General features: G+C 31.5%; 1 protein-coding gene across 2 annotated transcripts in view; it reads left to right on the top strand.

Annotated features, from left to right (window-relative positions):
* EYS (eyes shut homolog (Drosophila)) overlaps nt 1-18,409 on the top strand; it is a 2,062,375-nt gene that overhangs the window by 412,769 nt on the left and 1,631,197 nt on the right. For both annotated transcript variants that reach the window (XM_011945635.1, XM_011945634.1), the window contains exon 12: nt 1,235-1,491. In XM_011945635.1, coding sequence (XP_011801025.1) covers nt 1,235-1,491 — 257 coding nt within the window. The remainder of the gene's footprint in view (nt 1-1,234; nt 1,492-18,409) is intronic.

Here is an 18,409-nt window from a genome sequence, read left to right as displayed (position 1 = left end):
AAGCAAAGTGATTTGACATTGCTCTTCTCAGCCCACTGGCATGTTTATATGATAATGTTAAGTGCCCTTTGAATGCTTGATAAAAAATACTTGAAAATCGTGATACTTTACTCATCACTATGATTTACATGTTTTTTTACCTTATGCTTTCTTTTTCACTTTATGTATGTATATAAAATATTCAAAGAAATGCATATGGATATGTCATGTAATGTATAATTATATTAAAATGATCTCATAGTTTATTTTACCAACCTATAACTATGCCTAGATATAAGGAGGACCCGAGAAAACTTATTCAATGTATAATGATTAAATACATTAGGTCTTGAACAGATGTGTGTGTGTTCCTGTGCACATCTGTATTTGAAAGGAAGAAAAAAGTGAAAAATCCTTGTCTAACTCCAGAAAAATATCCCCACTTTTGTTGATAGTCAACATGGTTCTCAACATTAAACCTAAAAATATTTAAAATACATCTACATAAATTGCAGACTATTTCACAATTATCTTCACATACAAGAAAACTACGTAAAAAACTACTAGAAAAATATATTGGATAAATTGAAATTACTATGGAAAAATCTCCTCACAATTTGCAAATTAATTTAAAATGTATTTAAAAAATAAAAATAATGAATGCATAAATTATGTTCATGTATTCAAGATACAGATCTTTTAAAATTCAAAATACTATAGATTTAAAGAATAATACAAGAATAACTGGCATTGCCTTATAGCTACATCTTAAATAATTGCGTTGAGTGACAAACTGAGTTTGAATAATCTCATATATATATATATACACATACACACACACACGCACACATATGATTGTTGCAAAAGTAATTGTGAACTTTTCCATCATTTTCAATGACAAAAACCACAATTACTTTTTCACCAACCTAAAAATATTTGAATACACACACACACACACACATTAACATAGGCAGAGTTCACGATGTTATCCCAGCTAACTTGGCAATTAAGTGGCAGAATGTTTTTGAGACTAGATATATTCAGCACCAAAGTTATTTTCACTCATAATTCTGCACAATAATCAAAAGTAATTTTGCCAAGAATTGACACTCTATGAAATATTTTTAAAATGTACCCCACAACTATCTTCATTAAATAATTCTTTGTGTTTTTAAATAAATGTGTGATTTAAATACTTAAATATATCAATATAAAGTATATGACTAATTGGGTTTTTCATTTTTCTGTGTTTCAGATGCAGCTGTTCTCTTAGTTACATTGGCAGATTGTGTGTTGTCAATGTTGACTATTGCTTAGGGAACCAGAGTATATCAGTGCATGGCCTCTGCCTGGCCCTTTCTCACAATTGTAACTGTAGCGATCTGCAAAGATATGAAGGGAACATCTGTGAGATAGATACTGAAGATTGCAAATCTGTGTCCTGCAAAAATGGAACAACTAGTATACACTTAAGGGGATATTTCTTCTGCAAGTGTGTCCCAGGATTTAAAGGCAAGTTTTTTTTTCCTGATAAATTAAATTTTCTAGTAAATAATGTTGTTAATATATTTATTTGATATATTTCAAATGTGCCTATTGATTGGTATTGTAGTGTGATTTCTTATTTGGCACAGTAAAAAAAAAAAAATGCATTCACTTGAATAATAGGATTGCTTCTTTGGGCAATTTAATCTGACTACACAGCCTTGCTCATGCAAATAAGATTAATAAGGTCAGACTGAAGCACTGGGAATATGATGGTGTATGTCAAAGGTCTGAAGGGAAAAACAGAGAGCCATAAGCTCCAAATAATTTTGCCTAAACAGCTTAGCACTGCGTTTCAACTTTCTGTTTGGCTGCATAAGCACATGCAGTGAGCACATGGACAGTGTTTTCTAGTTTAAGAATAAAATTTGGTTCAGTATTGTCTAGGTCAGTTTGATGCCCTGACATTTATAACATTTAAGAAAAGGGAAAGTCACAAACGTACTATATTCTCTGTATGGTCATAGAAAACAAGATTCACAGTGTAGTAATAAGACAGCTTTTAACATTAAATATCAGAAATCAAGCATTCAAATTTAATTACTTGATATTTTTATGATTGGTCTTACATTGATATGACTATTTGTAATAATTTCAAACTTATCATTACCTTATAAAAGTCAGAACGGTGACCATATGGAAAAACAATTACATTATCACTTATAAAACTTTTTTTTAAGTTTTGTCCAATTGGCTATTCCGTTTTATTAAGCAGACCCAATTCAAAAAGTTATTTGGATTTTCATCTTAACATGAAAAATATTTTCCCTGCTTGGTATTTAAAGTAATATGTTGAAGGTTTTGGAAGCAATTTAAAGATAAGTTCCAAAAATGGAAATGGTGATATCATTGGAATAAATGTATAGCCATCCAGATTAGCTTTTTTAAGGCAAAAATAAATTTGAGGGCAAAAATTCTGGTAAGCTTGCTAAAAAGTTGGTCATGTTACTTCACATTCAAACATGTTCTAAGTAAAAATAAAATTGCATAAATGTGCTAGCATTGTTAAAATATAGGTATCTGTCTTAGAAAACATATATATCATTTCTTTAACAATCTTCCAAATATCAGTAAATATATAAGTAAGTAGTAATTTTACATAAAATAAAGAATGAATTTCAGTCTGCATAATGCCATTACTAATAGAAAATGTAATTTGCCATAATCCTTTTGCATGGCTAAATACATGTGTGTATTTGCAAACATGATCAATGAGTCATCTATTATTTTATATATCAACTCTATATTGGTTGTACATTATATGATCATTAAATATATATTGTGTATAAACTATATAGTTTTACCACATATATACATAATACTTATTATTGGAATATAATATAAAATTGGTATGGCCTACTTCTCTAGGTGGGGTTAAACCCTATTATGTTTCTTTCACTTTTCAAATTAAACCCAACACAAGCTTCACAGGTCCATCTTATCAGCAAGGCCTGTATTTTCTATTGTGTCTTTTTTCTTTCCACTGAATTATAAGAAATCCTCTGACTTTCCTCAGTTCAAAATGTTCAGTCTTACTTCTAAACTCTTCACATAGTGAGAAGTAAAGGAACTGATCTGCCTAAACTTTCCCAGGGATGCAGAGTTAATCCCACTGAAAGCAGAATATTTTGGGGGAAGTTTAAAGCAGATGCCCCTCTTTCTCTCCAGCCCCCTTCTCCTCCTCTATCTGGTTCCTTCTATTAGTTGTGTCTCCCTTCATCTTGAATTCTTCCCATCTGATTTCTCCCTTTCCACCTGGTTTTTCTCCCTATCATATATATGATCCTCCTCCTTCCCTTTTTCCTTTTCCTTTGGATTTCTCCTTGCTCTCTCCTTTCCCCCCTCCATTTGGTTTCTCTCCCTCCATCTCCAAACTCATGTGCTTTCTGAAGGCATTCGTTAACATTTTAAAAACAATGTTACCATGGCTTTTATATCAAGTATAATCACCTTTTATTTCCTTGATCCCCATCACATTTTTGGAAATTTTAGGCTTATACTCAAATTTCCAGATTAAATGTCAGTCTCTGTATCTCTAGCCCAGAGGATCACAAACTTTATCTAAATAGCATCACCTGGAGGTCTTGTTACAACACCAATTATTGGCCCCACGTTAGGAGTTTCTCATTTGGTAGCTCTAGCGTCCAGTATGTCTGGGGTGATCCTTACACTGCTGGTCTTTAAGAAAACTGTTCTAAACCCAGTAAATTATATTAATTGAGAGAAGTTGTATGGATCCTAAGATGTAAAATTCACTTTTGAGTGTGAACTACCATGAAACAGAGCATGAGGAAAGCAGCTAGTCCAATCTTCTCTTCAGAAAACCGCTCATCTCTGGAGTTCTTGAAGACGCTGATGCATTCATTTGGTAAGGCCATATGCTTGAGTGAATCCTACAGGGTTTAAAACTGATTCCAATAAATTTTCTGAAACTCCCCAAAGGTTTTTAACTCTGGGAATAATTTCAAAGAATGTGTTTTTTCAGGTTATAACCTTTTTGCAATTCCAATGTTATTTATATCTATAGTATTTTAGTAATGAATTCAAAATTGATTTTTTTTTTTTTTCAGTTAATATTCTTCCCTTGTCCTTTTGATACTTTCAGCACCACTGTTCTCTAAAATTTTTTCATGGTCAAAATAAGACCATGTAAGTTTCTCATCCTTCTTGATTTGAGTAAACATCTTCTCATCTTACGTTTCTTATAATTGCCTTTATTACCAGAGAAGTCTAGGAAGTTCTCCTTTAACCAATAGGAGGATTCAAGTTCTTAGACAACATCAAGCCCAGCCGTTTCCTATTTGAGATGAGACTGAGATAAGTCTTACTGGTAGATTTGCTTGTTTTCATCTAATTTCCATGAGGCTGCTATCCTAAAGCAAACTCCTTTTCTGCTACAGTCTTATATATTATAAATTTGACTTGCAAATCTTTGTGATTCTGTTCTCCAAAATGCCAGCCAGTCAATTTTTTTTTTTTCTATTTTTAGGTCTAAGTTACCTTGGCAACACAAAAATGTTTAAATTCCAGGATTTTTTTTTTTTCCCCCCATGGGCCCTTTCCTTTCCTTGTCTGCTAACTTTTATTTCTGTAGAAGTGTAGTAGTATGTTTCAACCACGTTTGCATTTCAGCTGGAACCCAGCTTCCACTATACAGTGCCAATTATTGATGCCTAATTTTCACTGTTCTACTATATTCCTTCAGGTTATAGTTTCATTTTCCCCAAAGCAGTCTATAAGTACCTAGAGGGGGTGGCAGGAAAGGAATTATATACAAAGAGAGATACTTCCAAGTGACTTCGAACTTCTAGAGCACTCACTGGAGTGATCATACTGCCCAAGACTATCTTGTCCGCATTAGAGTTGAACTACTTCATAGTGGATATTCAAAACTGACTCAGTTGGTAAGATTTTTACCCTTGATTGCTTCCTTCTGCATTCCAGTCTCTATACTTTGAGTAGACATTGAATTAACCTAGACGTTATAATCACCAATTCTGTTAAGACCTCATGGATAGTTTTACAGAAAATAAATTTATAGTGTAGCCTATTTTGTGTTGTGATTTTTTAAAAACACCAATGCACAAACAGCATTGCTTTTATATCTTACATAATTGCTTTTATTTTGTATATAATGTTTTCTTTTGTAATTTATGCCTAAGAGGAGAAAGTAGGAGATATTATATAAGCCTGTTGCTTGTATTCATGGTTTTCCCCAAAATTTGACGTGATATAGTCGTCTTCCTTCAGAAAATATGTTGTGTTTAGTAACTGGGGTTGTGCCTTAAAGTCACTGTTTTTTTGTTGGTATCACTTATCCAAGCATATTCTCTCTCTCATGGAGCTGCATGTACATCCCTCTCTTCATAAAATATTTCATTAACCTTTTGTGTCTGCTCAGGGCTTTCAAGATGTATTGGAGGATCACATCAAGCTCAATTTCATCACTCTGCACTATGTTCAGCCATACTGGCTCTTAAACCACTCATCCAGTGGCTTAAGATCTCTGATGTAGGTGGAAGCAGTATCCCACTCTTTCGATGTACTGAGAATTTAGCTTCTCATGAAAATGAGCCTCATCTTCGAAGCAACATAACTCTTTTCGTAGACTCCAAGATGAGTCACCACAGAGCTGATCTGTCTCTAGGAGTATTCATCCCTAAATTCCCAGAGATGAGCTCCTGGAGCATTTTCCTTTAGTTTTTGTCAACTTCCTAACCATTCATGTCATGGAAAGAACAACCTCCCTTATAAAATGTTAACAATGGATTTCATGTACGTATGTTTATAACCTCCCTTTTTAAAAATAACACGTGAATGTTGGCCATTAGTATATATAAATAAGATAAGTATACAACCTCACTTTTTATGGCTTCAAAGTATTTATTTAAATGAATGCACCTAACTTGAAGATAATTGCTAAATCAAAAAAAAACGTGAGGGGTTGTTGATTTGGTACAACCAAATTATCTGTGCTCATTTACACTCCAACCAACAGTGTGTAGGAGGACCATTTGGTTTGCACCTTCACGATGCCAATTATTAATCATTATGGTTTTGACTTTCCTCCACTCTTATGTATCAGATTATATCTCATTTTGATTTTCACTTCTTGCAGCAGCAAAAACAAGGTCAAGTGCCTACAATGTGAAATTTTTACAGGATCTTTACCATTTTTTCCTGAGAAGTGTATCTTACTTAGTTGCTATTGTTCTTTATAATTTAAAGATATAACTTTTCTTACTATTTCTAGAGAGAATTATATCTACACATAAAGGTAGTTTTTATTTTCTTTTTATTGTTTACTTAATCGGTATTATGTTGCTGTTTAATACCATTTGATCAAGTTTCTAAGACAACGTACAATATTAATGGTGAGAGTAAACATCCATTTTTTTGTTCCTGAATTTCAAAGGACTTTAGCTTTTGTTACCATTAAACATGGTGTTGGCTTGGTATTAAGGATATTATAAATAAGGTATCATTTCTAACTTAAAACACTTTAAATAAGAGTAGAAGGGGAATTAATAATTTAGCACAACAGCTGTTTAATAAACTGACACTTTACTTTCATAATTTTTAAAGATTTTTCAAATTACACACACTCATGCACTAACAATTTTGGTCTTTTAGATGTGTTTATTAGAAGTTTTGTTTATGGCCTTACAATTTTGTGGTGACTTTATACAAAGACATGGAAAGTACTTCTGACTCTAAACTCTAAAATATTTTAAATGAAGTGGGTTAAATCATAATTGTTACACAAATTATGAAAAATCCTTAGGATTTGCTAAGAATCTGCTAACATATATTACTGGAGTTACTTATAATACTCACATTTAAAAGTATAATTGTCATAGAATAACAGTTCAATGATATGTAAAATTCTAGCTGTTCCAATAAAAAACTAATAAAACAGGAGAAAAACGTATAGACATGAAATCAAAATCAAATTTTTTTATCTTTTGTATTTTCTCTTATAATAGCTAGACTTTTCTTCATATCATTGTTATTTTCAAGAACTTATTTTCGTAGATTTATTCTCAAGGTTTTCTCTGCTTTTTGTTTAATACTTTATGTGTTTAATGATAGAATCCTTTCTCTATCTTTACTAAACTTTACAATGCATTGTTCTTTGTGTTCTTTAACTTTTTTTTATTTTTTGTTAACCCTTAGTCAATTTATTATTGTCTTTGTTGTTTAATAATAACAAGTTTGGAGCTACAAATACTTTGGGTGATGTTTTGCCTATTTTCTAAAAATATTAAATTAAAGTTTCTTATTTGTACTATTTTCTAAAGAGATTGTTATTTCAGACTTGATTTTCATTTCCACTTATGAGTTAATATGGCATTTGAAAGAAAAGGCTTCTAAATTTACTTGGCAATACTTTTTACTCTTTTGACACTTTTTTTTCAGTGTTATTGTATCATTAATAAAGAATAGGATTACTAATCATTGCTTTTTGGTATATTTTTGCTCTTCTTTTTTTTGAAAAATACAGAAATGTAAAATTATTTCTTATTATTCTTCCAGTTGTAGAGAATTTCTAGCAACTACCGAGAGGACTGAAACGAAGGGTGCTGAGAAAAATTCCTAAAGTTTGGCAGAAATACTGCTATGATTTGTTAGTAATGTGTGAATTTAGGAAGGAGTTAGGAATGTTGGATTCCTATGACTCGTTATGCTTGGCTTAGCATGTGATAATTTTTGAATAGTGCTTGGATATTTGGAAGAAATTTACCTCATACATATACTTTAAAATGTCCTTTTCTGTGGTATATATACCAGGCTGGGGGTAAGAATTACCTGAATAAATTTTTCTGAAAGCAGTATTTTGATGCCACCTCAAATATAACATATCCACATATTTGGGAGTAGTCCTCAAGAAAAAAAGGCAGTGTTTCAGTCTATATACCATACTGCCATGTGGTTTTAAAGTATAGCAAAATGTTGGAAATTTGACTATACAACATTTACATATATTTATAATAAACATAAATGTATATACATACACATAAACCCAATATAAATGAGTTAGAGGTCCTCATGCCAGTTGGTTTTAAGAAGTTTCCAATAGTTCTAAAATTGTGTCTTTTAAATTTTGAGCTGTGTTATTTAGCATATTCTTAAAAGTTTCTTATCTTGTTTATTTTAATCCATTTTCATATAAAATAAGCATAGTTTCTTATTTAACAACTATTTATAGGATAATACTTCTGCCTTTATCTTTTATTTGGAGACCTCACCTACTTTCCTTTTATGTAGTTAGTTTGTATTAAGGTTTAAATATATGCCTATACTATTTGTTTATTTGTTTCATCCATTCTATTTTGTATTTTTTTCTTTTTATGTATTCTTTTCTATTGATTGTCAATCCAATTTCCTCTTTATTGATATTTACACTTATTTTTACTACTCTTTAAGTGCTTAACCTAGGGAATGCAATACTTTTAATTAGCTTGCCATATTTCAATAGAAATTGGTACTTGTTACACATTCCACACAAGGTAAGGGTCATAAATATTTAACTGCATTTAATCCCCTTCACATATATGTACATATGTATTATTCCATATATCTTTAAAAGAGCAGGAGACATTGTTATTTCATACATCCAATATTAGATTTACCCACATTGTATTATTTTATTGCCCTTATTTATCTCCTACATTTGTGAAATTCCAACTAGTGTCTTTTGCCATATGTATGGTAACTTTTTAAGCAGTTGTCGTGTGTTGAATTCTCCACTCTCTAATTACCTCTTCCTTTCACCTTCATACTTAAAAGATGTTTGATGGTAGGAGGTCAATATTAATTAAGTAAAATGAAAAAACTGTACCAAAACATATACACACACACACCCGTGCGCGCGCGCGCATATATGTGTGTGTTTGTATCTATGAACATATATATACATATGGGTTTGTTTGTATCTATCTTGTATTCTTAGTCCTATAACAACTTTGACTCCTCTTTGTCCGTTCCTATATATTTTTTTAAAGCACACGCTGGTACAAAGACTTTAGTGGAAGACTCAGACAACTATAATACAAAATATTTCCCATATTTTTTGTCAGAACTTGAGCTATTCACTCCAGATCTGTATTTATAGGATTCCCTCAGACATAAGTTTGTCATTTCCTACAGGTCATTTATATTCCTTACGTTCTGAAAAACAGGAAATCGAAAGAGGGCTAGAGATATTTAACAAATTTAAAACGTCCAATATTTCAAGACAATTATTCTGCTACATAATTTTCATTTTATTTAACAACTAATACATATTTAGTGCTATTAATAGAATACTGTTCTAAACAATGTCTGATGAAATTATTGATGAAATCAAGGAAATAAAGTTGGGCATTATATTTTTGCCTACTTTGATCTCAGAACTTTGAGTGTACTGAAGGCTAATCTAACCAAATAGAATATGGGAACACTAGAAACGTTTTTGAAAGGTAATATTAAAGAAGAGGTTTTGGGAGAGAGAACAGTTTTTCTTCACTTTGAAAGATTCTTATGTGTCCTTTGTGAATTTAAATATTTAAACATCTTCCCACAAAAAGGCAAAAAACCGAAAATTAAGCAGAAAATTTGTGACTTTTTAAATGGCAAAGGAATTACAGACTCATGGAAAGTAGAGTGTTATTACAATTAGATGGCAGCTCTTTAGTACGACACATGTTTTTTTTTTTTTTTTTTCAGAATCTGATTTAATTCTAAATTGGTTTCCCCCAAACTCATTAAAATGCAAAAGCTATACAAAACATTGTTTGCATAATTATAAAATAATTTCCTAAATGTTGCATTTCAGGAAGAAAAAGGTTATGTGCAGGAATTTAATTAGTGATCTGGCAACACAAAATATTTGATGTTGGTTCTAATTGTATGCACATCTGGGATTTTCTCCAAAAGAACCACATTTTTAAAGGTTAAGCATTTATATTAAAGTGTTATAAAATAACCATCTTGGGAAGTGACCCCAAGGGAAATGACCAAATATATTCATCATAACATGAAGTATTTGTAATGATATGCTTAGCATTTATGCTGAGCCTATTTCTACACTGTAGAGTGTTCCAAAGTAAATGGTAGTAAAATTATAAGTGTGAGCACCATTCATTCTGTACCAAAGTAGCTAAAGGAGACTTGGTTTCTGGTTCTGCTTCATCTAAATATAAAATATCTTATTATTATTTTTTTCAATTTTCCCATTATTTGTGTGTAGACATTCTATTTCCCCTCTGTATACCTGCCCTATTTTACTATTAGGAGAAATACTGCAAGGATCTTGAGCTTCCTGGGGGAAATCCAGTATATTAGTATAAGGTGATAACATTACTGAGCCCAAGACTTTTTAAAGCTGCTCCAGGCTTTACGTAATTTCATTTTCTTACACATTCCCATTGAATTTAAAAGAATCCCATTAAGAAATCAATCAACAATACAGCACCCATACAAATGAACAAAGGCAAAACTAAAACCCCATTCACTACTTTTAAAATTAGTTTTTCAATTATCTGCTTTTAAATCAAATATCAAGCAGCCCAAGACCACAGATAATTTTTAAATATGGGGTTTTAATTTTAATGTGAATTTACACAGCATAACTAAGTAGCATATCACTGAGACTTTATTTTGATAGCTTGTTTTTCTTCCCTTTTTATTGAGAACATTTTTATACTCTCAAGGAAAGAATTACTGTTCTTCTTTGGGTAGAATCTTTGGTATTCATTTCTGTGACTCTTATGTACATAGATAATATAATTTCATCAACATTAAAGACATCACATGTTAAGTTTTGAAGATATATGTATATTTCTATGGGTTACTGGTCCTGATTTTTAATTCAACACATGTAGAAATGTATTTTAAATTTTTTTTTTTTGAGACGGAGTCTTGCTCTGTCGCCCGGCCTGGAGTGCAGTGGCCGGATCTCAGCTCACTGCAGGCTCCGCCTCCCGGGTTTACGCCATTCTCCTGCCTCAGCCTCCCAAGTATCTGGGACTACACGCGCCCGCCACCTCGCCCGGCTAGTTTTTTTTTTTTTTTAGTAGAGACGGGGTTTCACCGTGTTAGCCAGGATGGTCTCGATCTCCTGACCTCGTGATCCGCCCGTCTCAGCCTCCCAAAGTGCTGGGATTACAGGCTTGAGCCACCGCGCCCGGCCGTATTTTTAAAATTTTAATCAAGTATCTGTCTTGGTGGATCATCAATGTCTTTTGCCTGTGCTATTAGAAAATGCAATATTTGAGCTGATTCTTGAAAGTTGAAAGTGATGAAACTGAGTCTTCCAATAATCCATGAAGTTCAAGGTAACTGTAAACAAGAAAGAAGTTAGAAAAAGACAAGTCTACATTTGGCAGAGATTGAGATAATGTACAAGAGACCAGCTTGTTAATTTGGAAGTGTGATATATGTATACTGTATAATTATTTTAATTATCAAGCAACTGAGAAATACCTACATGAGAGCAAATGAGAATAGACACTAAAATGAACAAGTCTAAGTATGAAAGTGATACATTTCCAATCAGAATTAATTTTCTGGCGGCAAATTCTAACATAATTTTCGTGTTTAGATTTTTTAAGGCATAATATGGAAGTGATTGGTTAGAATTTCCCTCCTGTGACCTGGTAGCTTTGCTAACCCAGGAAAATGTTGGTGTTAACCTAGGCAACCTCACGATGGGTGAAGGCCAAAATAATCAGTGAACTCCCAATTTGGTCACCCTCCAGAGTACTGATACAAGTTGTGTAAGTTCCTACAATACCTGGGGAACTTTTTCTCCTGATTTTTCACACCATTATAAGTTAAATGATGTAGTTGTCAAATTTCATTCTCTTTCTAACAGATACCAGGTTAGCTCTGCATTTATAATTCAATGTGATACGACAGTAATATTTCTGAATTTGTACACTTAGGACATTTTCTATCATTTAATACAGTCCTATTTGTTAACACTATACAATTTATATTTTTGTAGTTTTTAAAATTTATCTGAAAATGTTATTTTGCAGCTACATTATATAAACAGCCTCCAAAAGCTACTGAAGGAAAATACCTTTCCAAAATGATCATTTTTATGAATAGAAGATAACATGGCTTTTCTTGCTTTTAGGGCACTTCTTAAAAGATTTCTAATCTGTACAATTTTCAAAAATGCTGACTAAATGTAAAAAGCATTATAAAACAGCATCTAAAAATGCAAGAGAGGAAAGATACATTTTTGCATTCCTCAGAAAACTATGTGATTTCTCTATCTTTTATTATTTTTGCTACAATGTAAAGGTGATACTGCCTAGCTCTCATAAATGAGAAATTGTCTTTCATTTAAATACCATGGAAAAGAGAAAACAATGGCAAATTATTCATAGTAAAATAGCTGGAAAATACAATTGCAGAGTAAAATTTCACATAATTAAGCCACAAAATGTAGCAGAAAATAACACAAACACAATCCTCAAAGGGTTTATTTGATGTTTTAATTTTTAACATATATTTATCAATTGTGTAAAAGATCCCGCATATCAACAATAAGTTTGAAAGCTTCCGTTACATGTCATTCTTTTTTTCATTTTTCCAGGGAAGACCTTTAATAGAAAACCGTAGCCAGAAAACATCAAACACTATAAATATGCACGTGCTTAAAAAAGAAGGAAAATAGATTTGTTTGCTTTTAAAGATATTTTATTGTTTTTATTTAGTTAAAAATAGAATACCTCTTGTTATATGAACACTGTGTAAAAATGCAAATTAATCAGATGTTATAAGTTACAGGATAATCTAAGCTTATTGCTCCAGTCTTTCAATAGTTGGATATTTTTAAATATGCTTTAACAAAATTATGTATTATACATTCATCCATCCATTCATCTGTTAATAACCTGTTTATTCTTCAATACTTGTATTTACTTACCTTGGAACAAGGTATCCAGTATAATGAGGCCATAGGGATGAATTATACATTTAAAACCATTTAGCTCTGTTGTGCCTTTTCTTATTTATACCCCCAAAAAGAATGATGATTGGAGTTATATTAGTTAAGTTCAAGCTGAATAGATCTGTAAGCCAGGATATTTTCAGAGAAGCATAGATGGATTTTCATTATGTAGTATTAGATAATATTTATTATAATAGGTATTAACTTTTCAATTTTAATAGTTATAAGCCTACATGGTAAAAATAATTTTTAAAATGATATTTTTTCTTATGGTCTACTTAACAGCTTCTGACTTTTTAAAAATCACCTGCAAAAAAAAAAATGCAGTAGCTTTTTTCATATGGTAACAGAGACAGGTAAAACAAATGGCAGAAGCAGGATTTTCACCTAAGTTATTTTTAGCCAAATAAAAAGCACAAACTTTGGCCAGACTTCTTTTTGAGAGTTGGATTTTCTGTTATCTGGTAGCCATTAGTTTTCTCAACGTGTGTGGCTAGGGCAATGCGCAGCCTACAACACGAACCTAGCAAGAGAACAGAGGCTAAATGGAGCCCACAGCCACACAGGAAATGTTCCATTTCAGTTCTTGGCAGGTGAGAAAGCAATGGCTCCAGATATCTTTCAACTCTTCCAGGAGTACTGGTGCATTGTATTGATGGAAAACATTTATAACATTCAGTCTATCGAGTCTAGATCACGTAAGATTTTAATAGTGGCCACAGAAATGGCAAGAAAATTAAAATAAAAATAACCTGCTATTTTGTAAACAATTATTTAGATTGTTCAGATTTCTGCTCATACAAATTAATTCACTTAATATACAAAGCTGAAATGCGGCCCATAAAAATTTGCGACATAAACCAAAATAGAAACTAATATTGACACTGAAAAGTATAATTCTTTATGAGATCTGCTAGAGATGAGAGAAGCTAGCTTGACACAAATATTTTCTTAAAAGGCAAAGATACTGTGAAAAAAAGGTTATTAAATGAGACCAAAGTAAAAATAAATAGCCACTCGAATAAAATTGGAGAAAAGTAGCGTTAATATAGTAACTCTATTTTACTATTGACATAGCAAAATAATCTCCATTAAAATCAGTAAAGAATGGGATTAGTATTACAAATGTCAGGTCTATAATATGAGAAGGGAATTTAGAATATTTTAAATGTAAAGAAAATAGAAAAAGTAAAAGATGTTATTAACAAATAGTCATGACTGTGAACTGCCAACATATTGATAAATGTTGCTACTAAATGCTAACAAGTAAAAATCAAAAGTAAGACATAAAACTAATTTCTAATCCATATAAACAACTGATACTATCATTTGGAATTGTAAAATAAATATCAATGTATCTGGTTTAGCATCATGAACTGAAATATTTTTTACAATAAAAATAAAATTATTACAGAATGAGCCTTGTTGTTTTTAAAGTTCAGTGCCAAAAAGATCAAGTAGAAGATTAGCTATGGAGTTCTGATAGGAAAAACATTAACTAACAAATAATATTGAGGCATATTATTTTAATTTTGTGGGCAAAAAGAAAAATTAGTATTGCTTTGGATAGTTGAAAGTGTGATACATTAACACATATCACATTTTTAAAATAATGCATTTTGTAAGTAAAATGATAGACCATGTCTAATAACATATAAACAGTCATTAAAATGACAAATTTTAGGGTGTGGATGTATATATACTTAATTTTGCCTACCTGAAAAATGAATGGCATTTGGGGAAAATATGCTAAATTACATGAAACTCTTTGAGAAATGCAACAATTTGAGAAGCTCTGCAGACTGAACCATTTAACTGTACAAATAAGATCAATAGTCAACAGTATACAAATGCTACTATATTTAGTAATGAAAAATATTATAGGTATACAGCAATGAAGTAATACTAAGAAAAACATTGTACCTAGAACATAAAATGTGCATGTCTTTACGGAAAGCCATGATTAGTGAGCTATTTTGTTAATACCTGTAACATCAATTATTGATACTAAAAATGTATTATCTCATTCACCCCAGAAAGTATGAAATGTTTACAGTGTTTATGAAAAATTGGCTATATTTTCCAAGTTAAAAGTTTTCTGTTCTCTAATCGTTTAGTATAACTTGAAAATTAACATTGCACATAACAACATACTTAAAAATTTGCTCTAGTGTTAACAACTTATTTTTGTTTTACTTTCAAAACTGTTACTATTTTTTCTACTTTTAGACATTTTAAGAGCCAATGTTATGTTTTTATTTAATTTTAGTTCATTTTGCTATTCAGTATATTGTTAGAAATTTGTTGAATTGTAAATTGATACTTTATATAAATGTATGATGTACAAAGCAGTGTTTTGAGTTATAAATAGAATGTGGAGTAATTAAATCAAACTAGTTAACATATCCATCACCTTAAATATTTAATACGTTTGTGATGAGAACATTTGAAATGTACTTTCCTAGCAATTTTGAAATGCATTTAATACTCTATTATTAACCTATATGCACCATACTGTGCCACAGAACTATATATATATAATTTTTCCCTCCTGTCTGAAATTTTGTATTCATTAATCATCACCCACCCCTGCTCAAATCCTCCATCCTCTGTAACAGCCACTCTACTCTGTTTCTGTGACTTGAATCATTTTAAATTCCACATATTAAGTGTTCATTTCAGTACTATTCACAATAGCAAATATATGGAATCAACCTATTATTCATCAACAGATGAATGTATAAAAAATTTTAACATAGACATACAGTTTAAATATGTGTAAATTACCCAAATACTATACAAAATTAGAAATACAAAGCTATAGGTAAAAACTAGGAGACATATTTATCTAGAAATGGAGTTTTTCTAGAGAAGAACTTACAGAACCTGGTTGATCTGTTATGAGCTTTCAAAAGAAGTCCCCAATGTCATTAGCATTCAATCCACACCTATTCTCTTTATGATATGATGCCTAGTAGAAATATATGGTTTTCTCTCTCATGCTATGTGTGATTATCAAGGCTTTATCCTTTCTTGGTTGAGATTTCAAGTAAAATACTGACATATGCAAGAATGATTACACATTGAAATGTACATTTATGTGATCTTTCAAAAGTGTGCAGCTGCAAACATTCACAGAGTTATATTGAGAGTGATCTTTCTGAAATACAAGAAAATAACATAATGCACAAGCTCAGGACACTATTTGCAATGTTTAAAACTGTATTGCAAGGTCTAATTTTCAGTGACTAGGCAGAGACTTTAATTATTCCACAATAAGAACTACATACATTATGAGTTATAAAAGGAAATTATTGTAGTGTTATAGTGAAAATACTTCTGAAATATTCCATTGAATATTAACATTTATCTTTAATTTTGCTAGTTTTACTTACAAGTACTACTTCTAATAAGAGTAGTTGAATATCAAATTAATATACTTCAAATAGAAAACAAAATGTAAGTGATTGTTAATATTGTTACTTAATGAGAGGTGGTATAGATAATATTCCAGATTTTCCAACTATCACTTTATTAATGATATATATGTACATATACATGTATATGACCAAAAAAAAAAGCTTACCTCAATAGTTGTTATTATTTCTTTTTTTTTTCGAGACAGCATCTCACTCTGTTGCCCAGGCTGAAGTGCAATGGCACGGTCTTGGCTCGCTGCAACCTCCATCTCCTGGGTTCAAGCAATTCTCCTACCTCAGCTTCCTGAGTAGCTGGGATTACAGACATGCACCATCACACTCAGCTATTTTTTTAAAATATATTTTTAGTAGAGACAGGGTTTCATTTTGCTGGTTAGGCTGGTCTCGAACTCCGCTGGTCTCGCAGATCAGGTGATCCGCCCACCTCGGCCTCCCAAAGTGTTGGGATTACAGGTGTGAGCCACCGCGCCTAGCCAGGTGTTATTATTTCTATGTATCAGATGAAGTAATATCATAAAATAGCACTAGGAATTGTAATTTTACATTACAGGTATGTGAAAATCACATCCCCCACAGACCAAATTAAAAAACTGAAATCATGTAAAAATGACTTAGAAATATTTATTAAACCTGAATTCATAAGAAAAAATTACAGTTACAGATATTTATGATATAAATTGTACAGCATTAATTTGTTAGTATAGCTTGAAACTAGCATTCTGTGTGAAATGTCCGGGTGCTCAAATAGGTAACTTCACTATTAATAATTTCCAAGTGCCTCTAATTAGCTATCATATCTTGAAAATGTATATACTACATAAAAACTAAAGTTATAATTCACTCAACACGTCTGATACAGACATTTGTTTTTGAGAATAAACACATTTCCTAGTGAGAACACTTAGTAGTTGTGCAGTGCTGGAGGTGGTGTGGATGGCAGAATGGAAGGAGGGGCTGAGTGAAGGGATGTTAGGTTGACTAATGAGTCATTGTTTGTGGATTGGAAGAGTGGCTAACAAAATGGAAATTAGTAACATTCTTTTAGAGATGATGTTTAGTAGGTAGGGGAAGTCAGTTAAGTCTAAAATAAAGCTCCTTTGAGGAGAGAAGAAATACTACAAATCTACTTATTTTATCCAGTAATTTAATAAATGACTTTATAAGAGGATACTATAAAAAAAATAACTGGTTGCTACCCTGGGTCTATTTCCAAGTGATACTGAAAATGCTCTAGGAAAGCCTCCTTTCCTCAAGTATTCATTATTTCAGAGATTGTCTTCTAGGAAAATTAAATAATCTGAGGAACTCCTGTATTTTCTGGGCTGGTGAATGTCAAAATTGTAGAATTGAAATCATATTATGAAAAGAATGAACACGTTATCTTTTTATAAAATCTTTAGCTAGATGTAAACAATCAAGATGTCACATAAGAAAGGTTTATGTAAGTCTACATTTAAAAAAAATGAGGATTTATGTTGATTTTAACACGATGCCAGAATTATTTAAAGGATGCTTGATGAGTACTGAAAATAAAAAAGTTTATTCACTCACTTAGTCATTCATATATTCACCCAACAAAATATTATCAGTTGTAATACTACTTGTCAGACATGCAACTATTTTGGGGGAATGGTTAAGGAAAACAAAAACAAAAACAAAAAACAGATGAACAAAGAAAAAGCCTGTCTTCTTTCAGGAAGCCAACGTTTTACTAGAAAAGACAGAAATATGTAAGTTAGGGAAAGTGTGGTATGATGTCTAATGTTATCACTTGCTACAAAGGAAAATAAAGTGGGACAATAGAAGATATGGTCAGTAGAAAGCTATTTTAGATTGATAGCAAAGGGAGAACTCTAGGGAAATGACATTTAAGCAAAGATCTAGATAAGATAAATATGAGAAAGTCAGGGGGAAAGAAAGTTGCAGGGAGAGAGAGCCCTAAGCAAAGACATCTTGAGGTACACTGGTACCATATTAGTTTTTTTTTTTAATATATATA

This window comes from Colobus angolensis, unplaced genomic scaffold (genome assembly GCF_000951035.1).
Source record: "Colobus angolensis palliatus isolate OR3802 unplaced genomic scaffold, Cang.pa_1.0 Scaffold241, whole genome shotgun sequence".
NCBI lineage: Eukaryota > Metazoa > Chordata > Mammalia > Primates > Cercopithecidae > Colobus > Colobus angolensis.
This window is presented reverse-complemented; position numbering and strand designations above follow the sequence as displayed.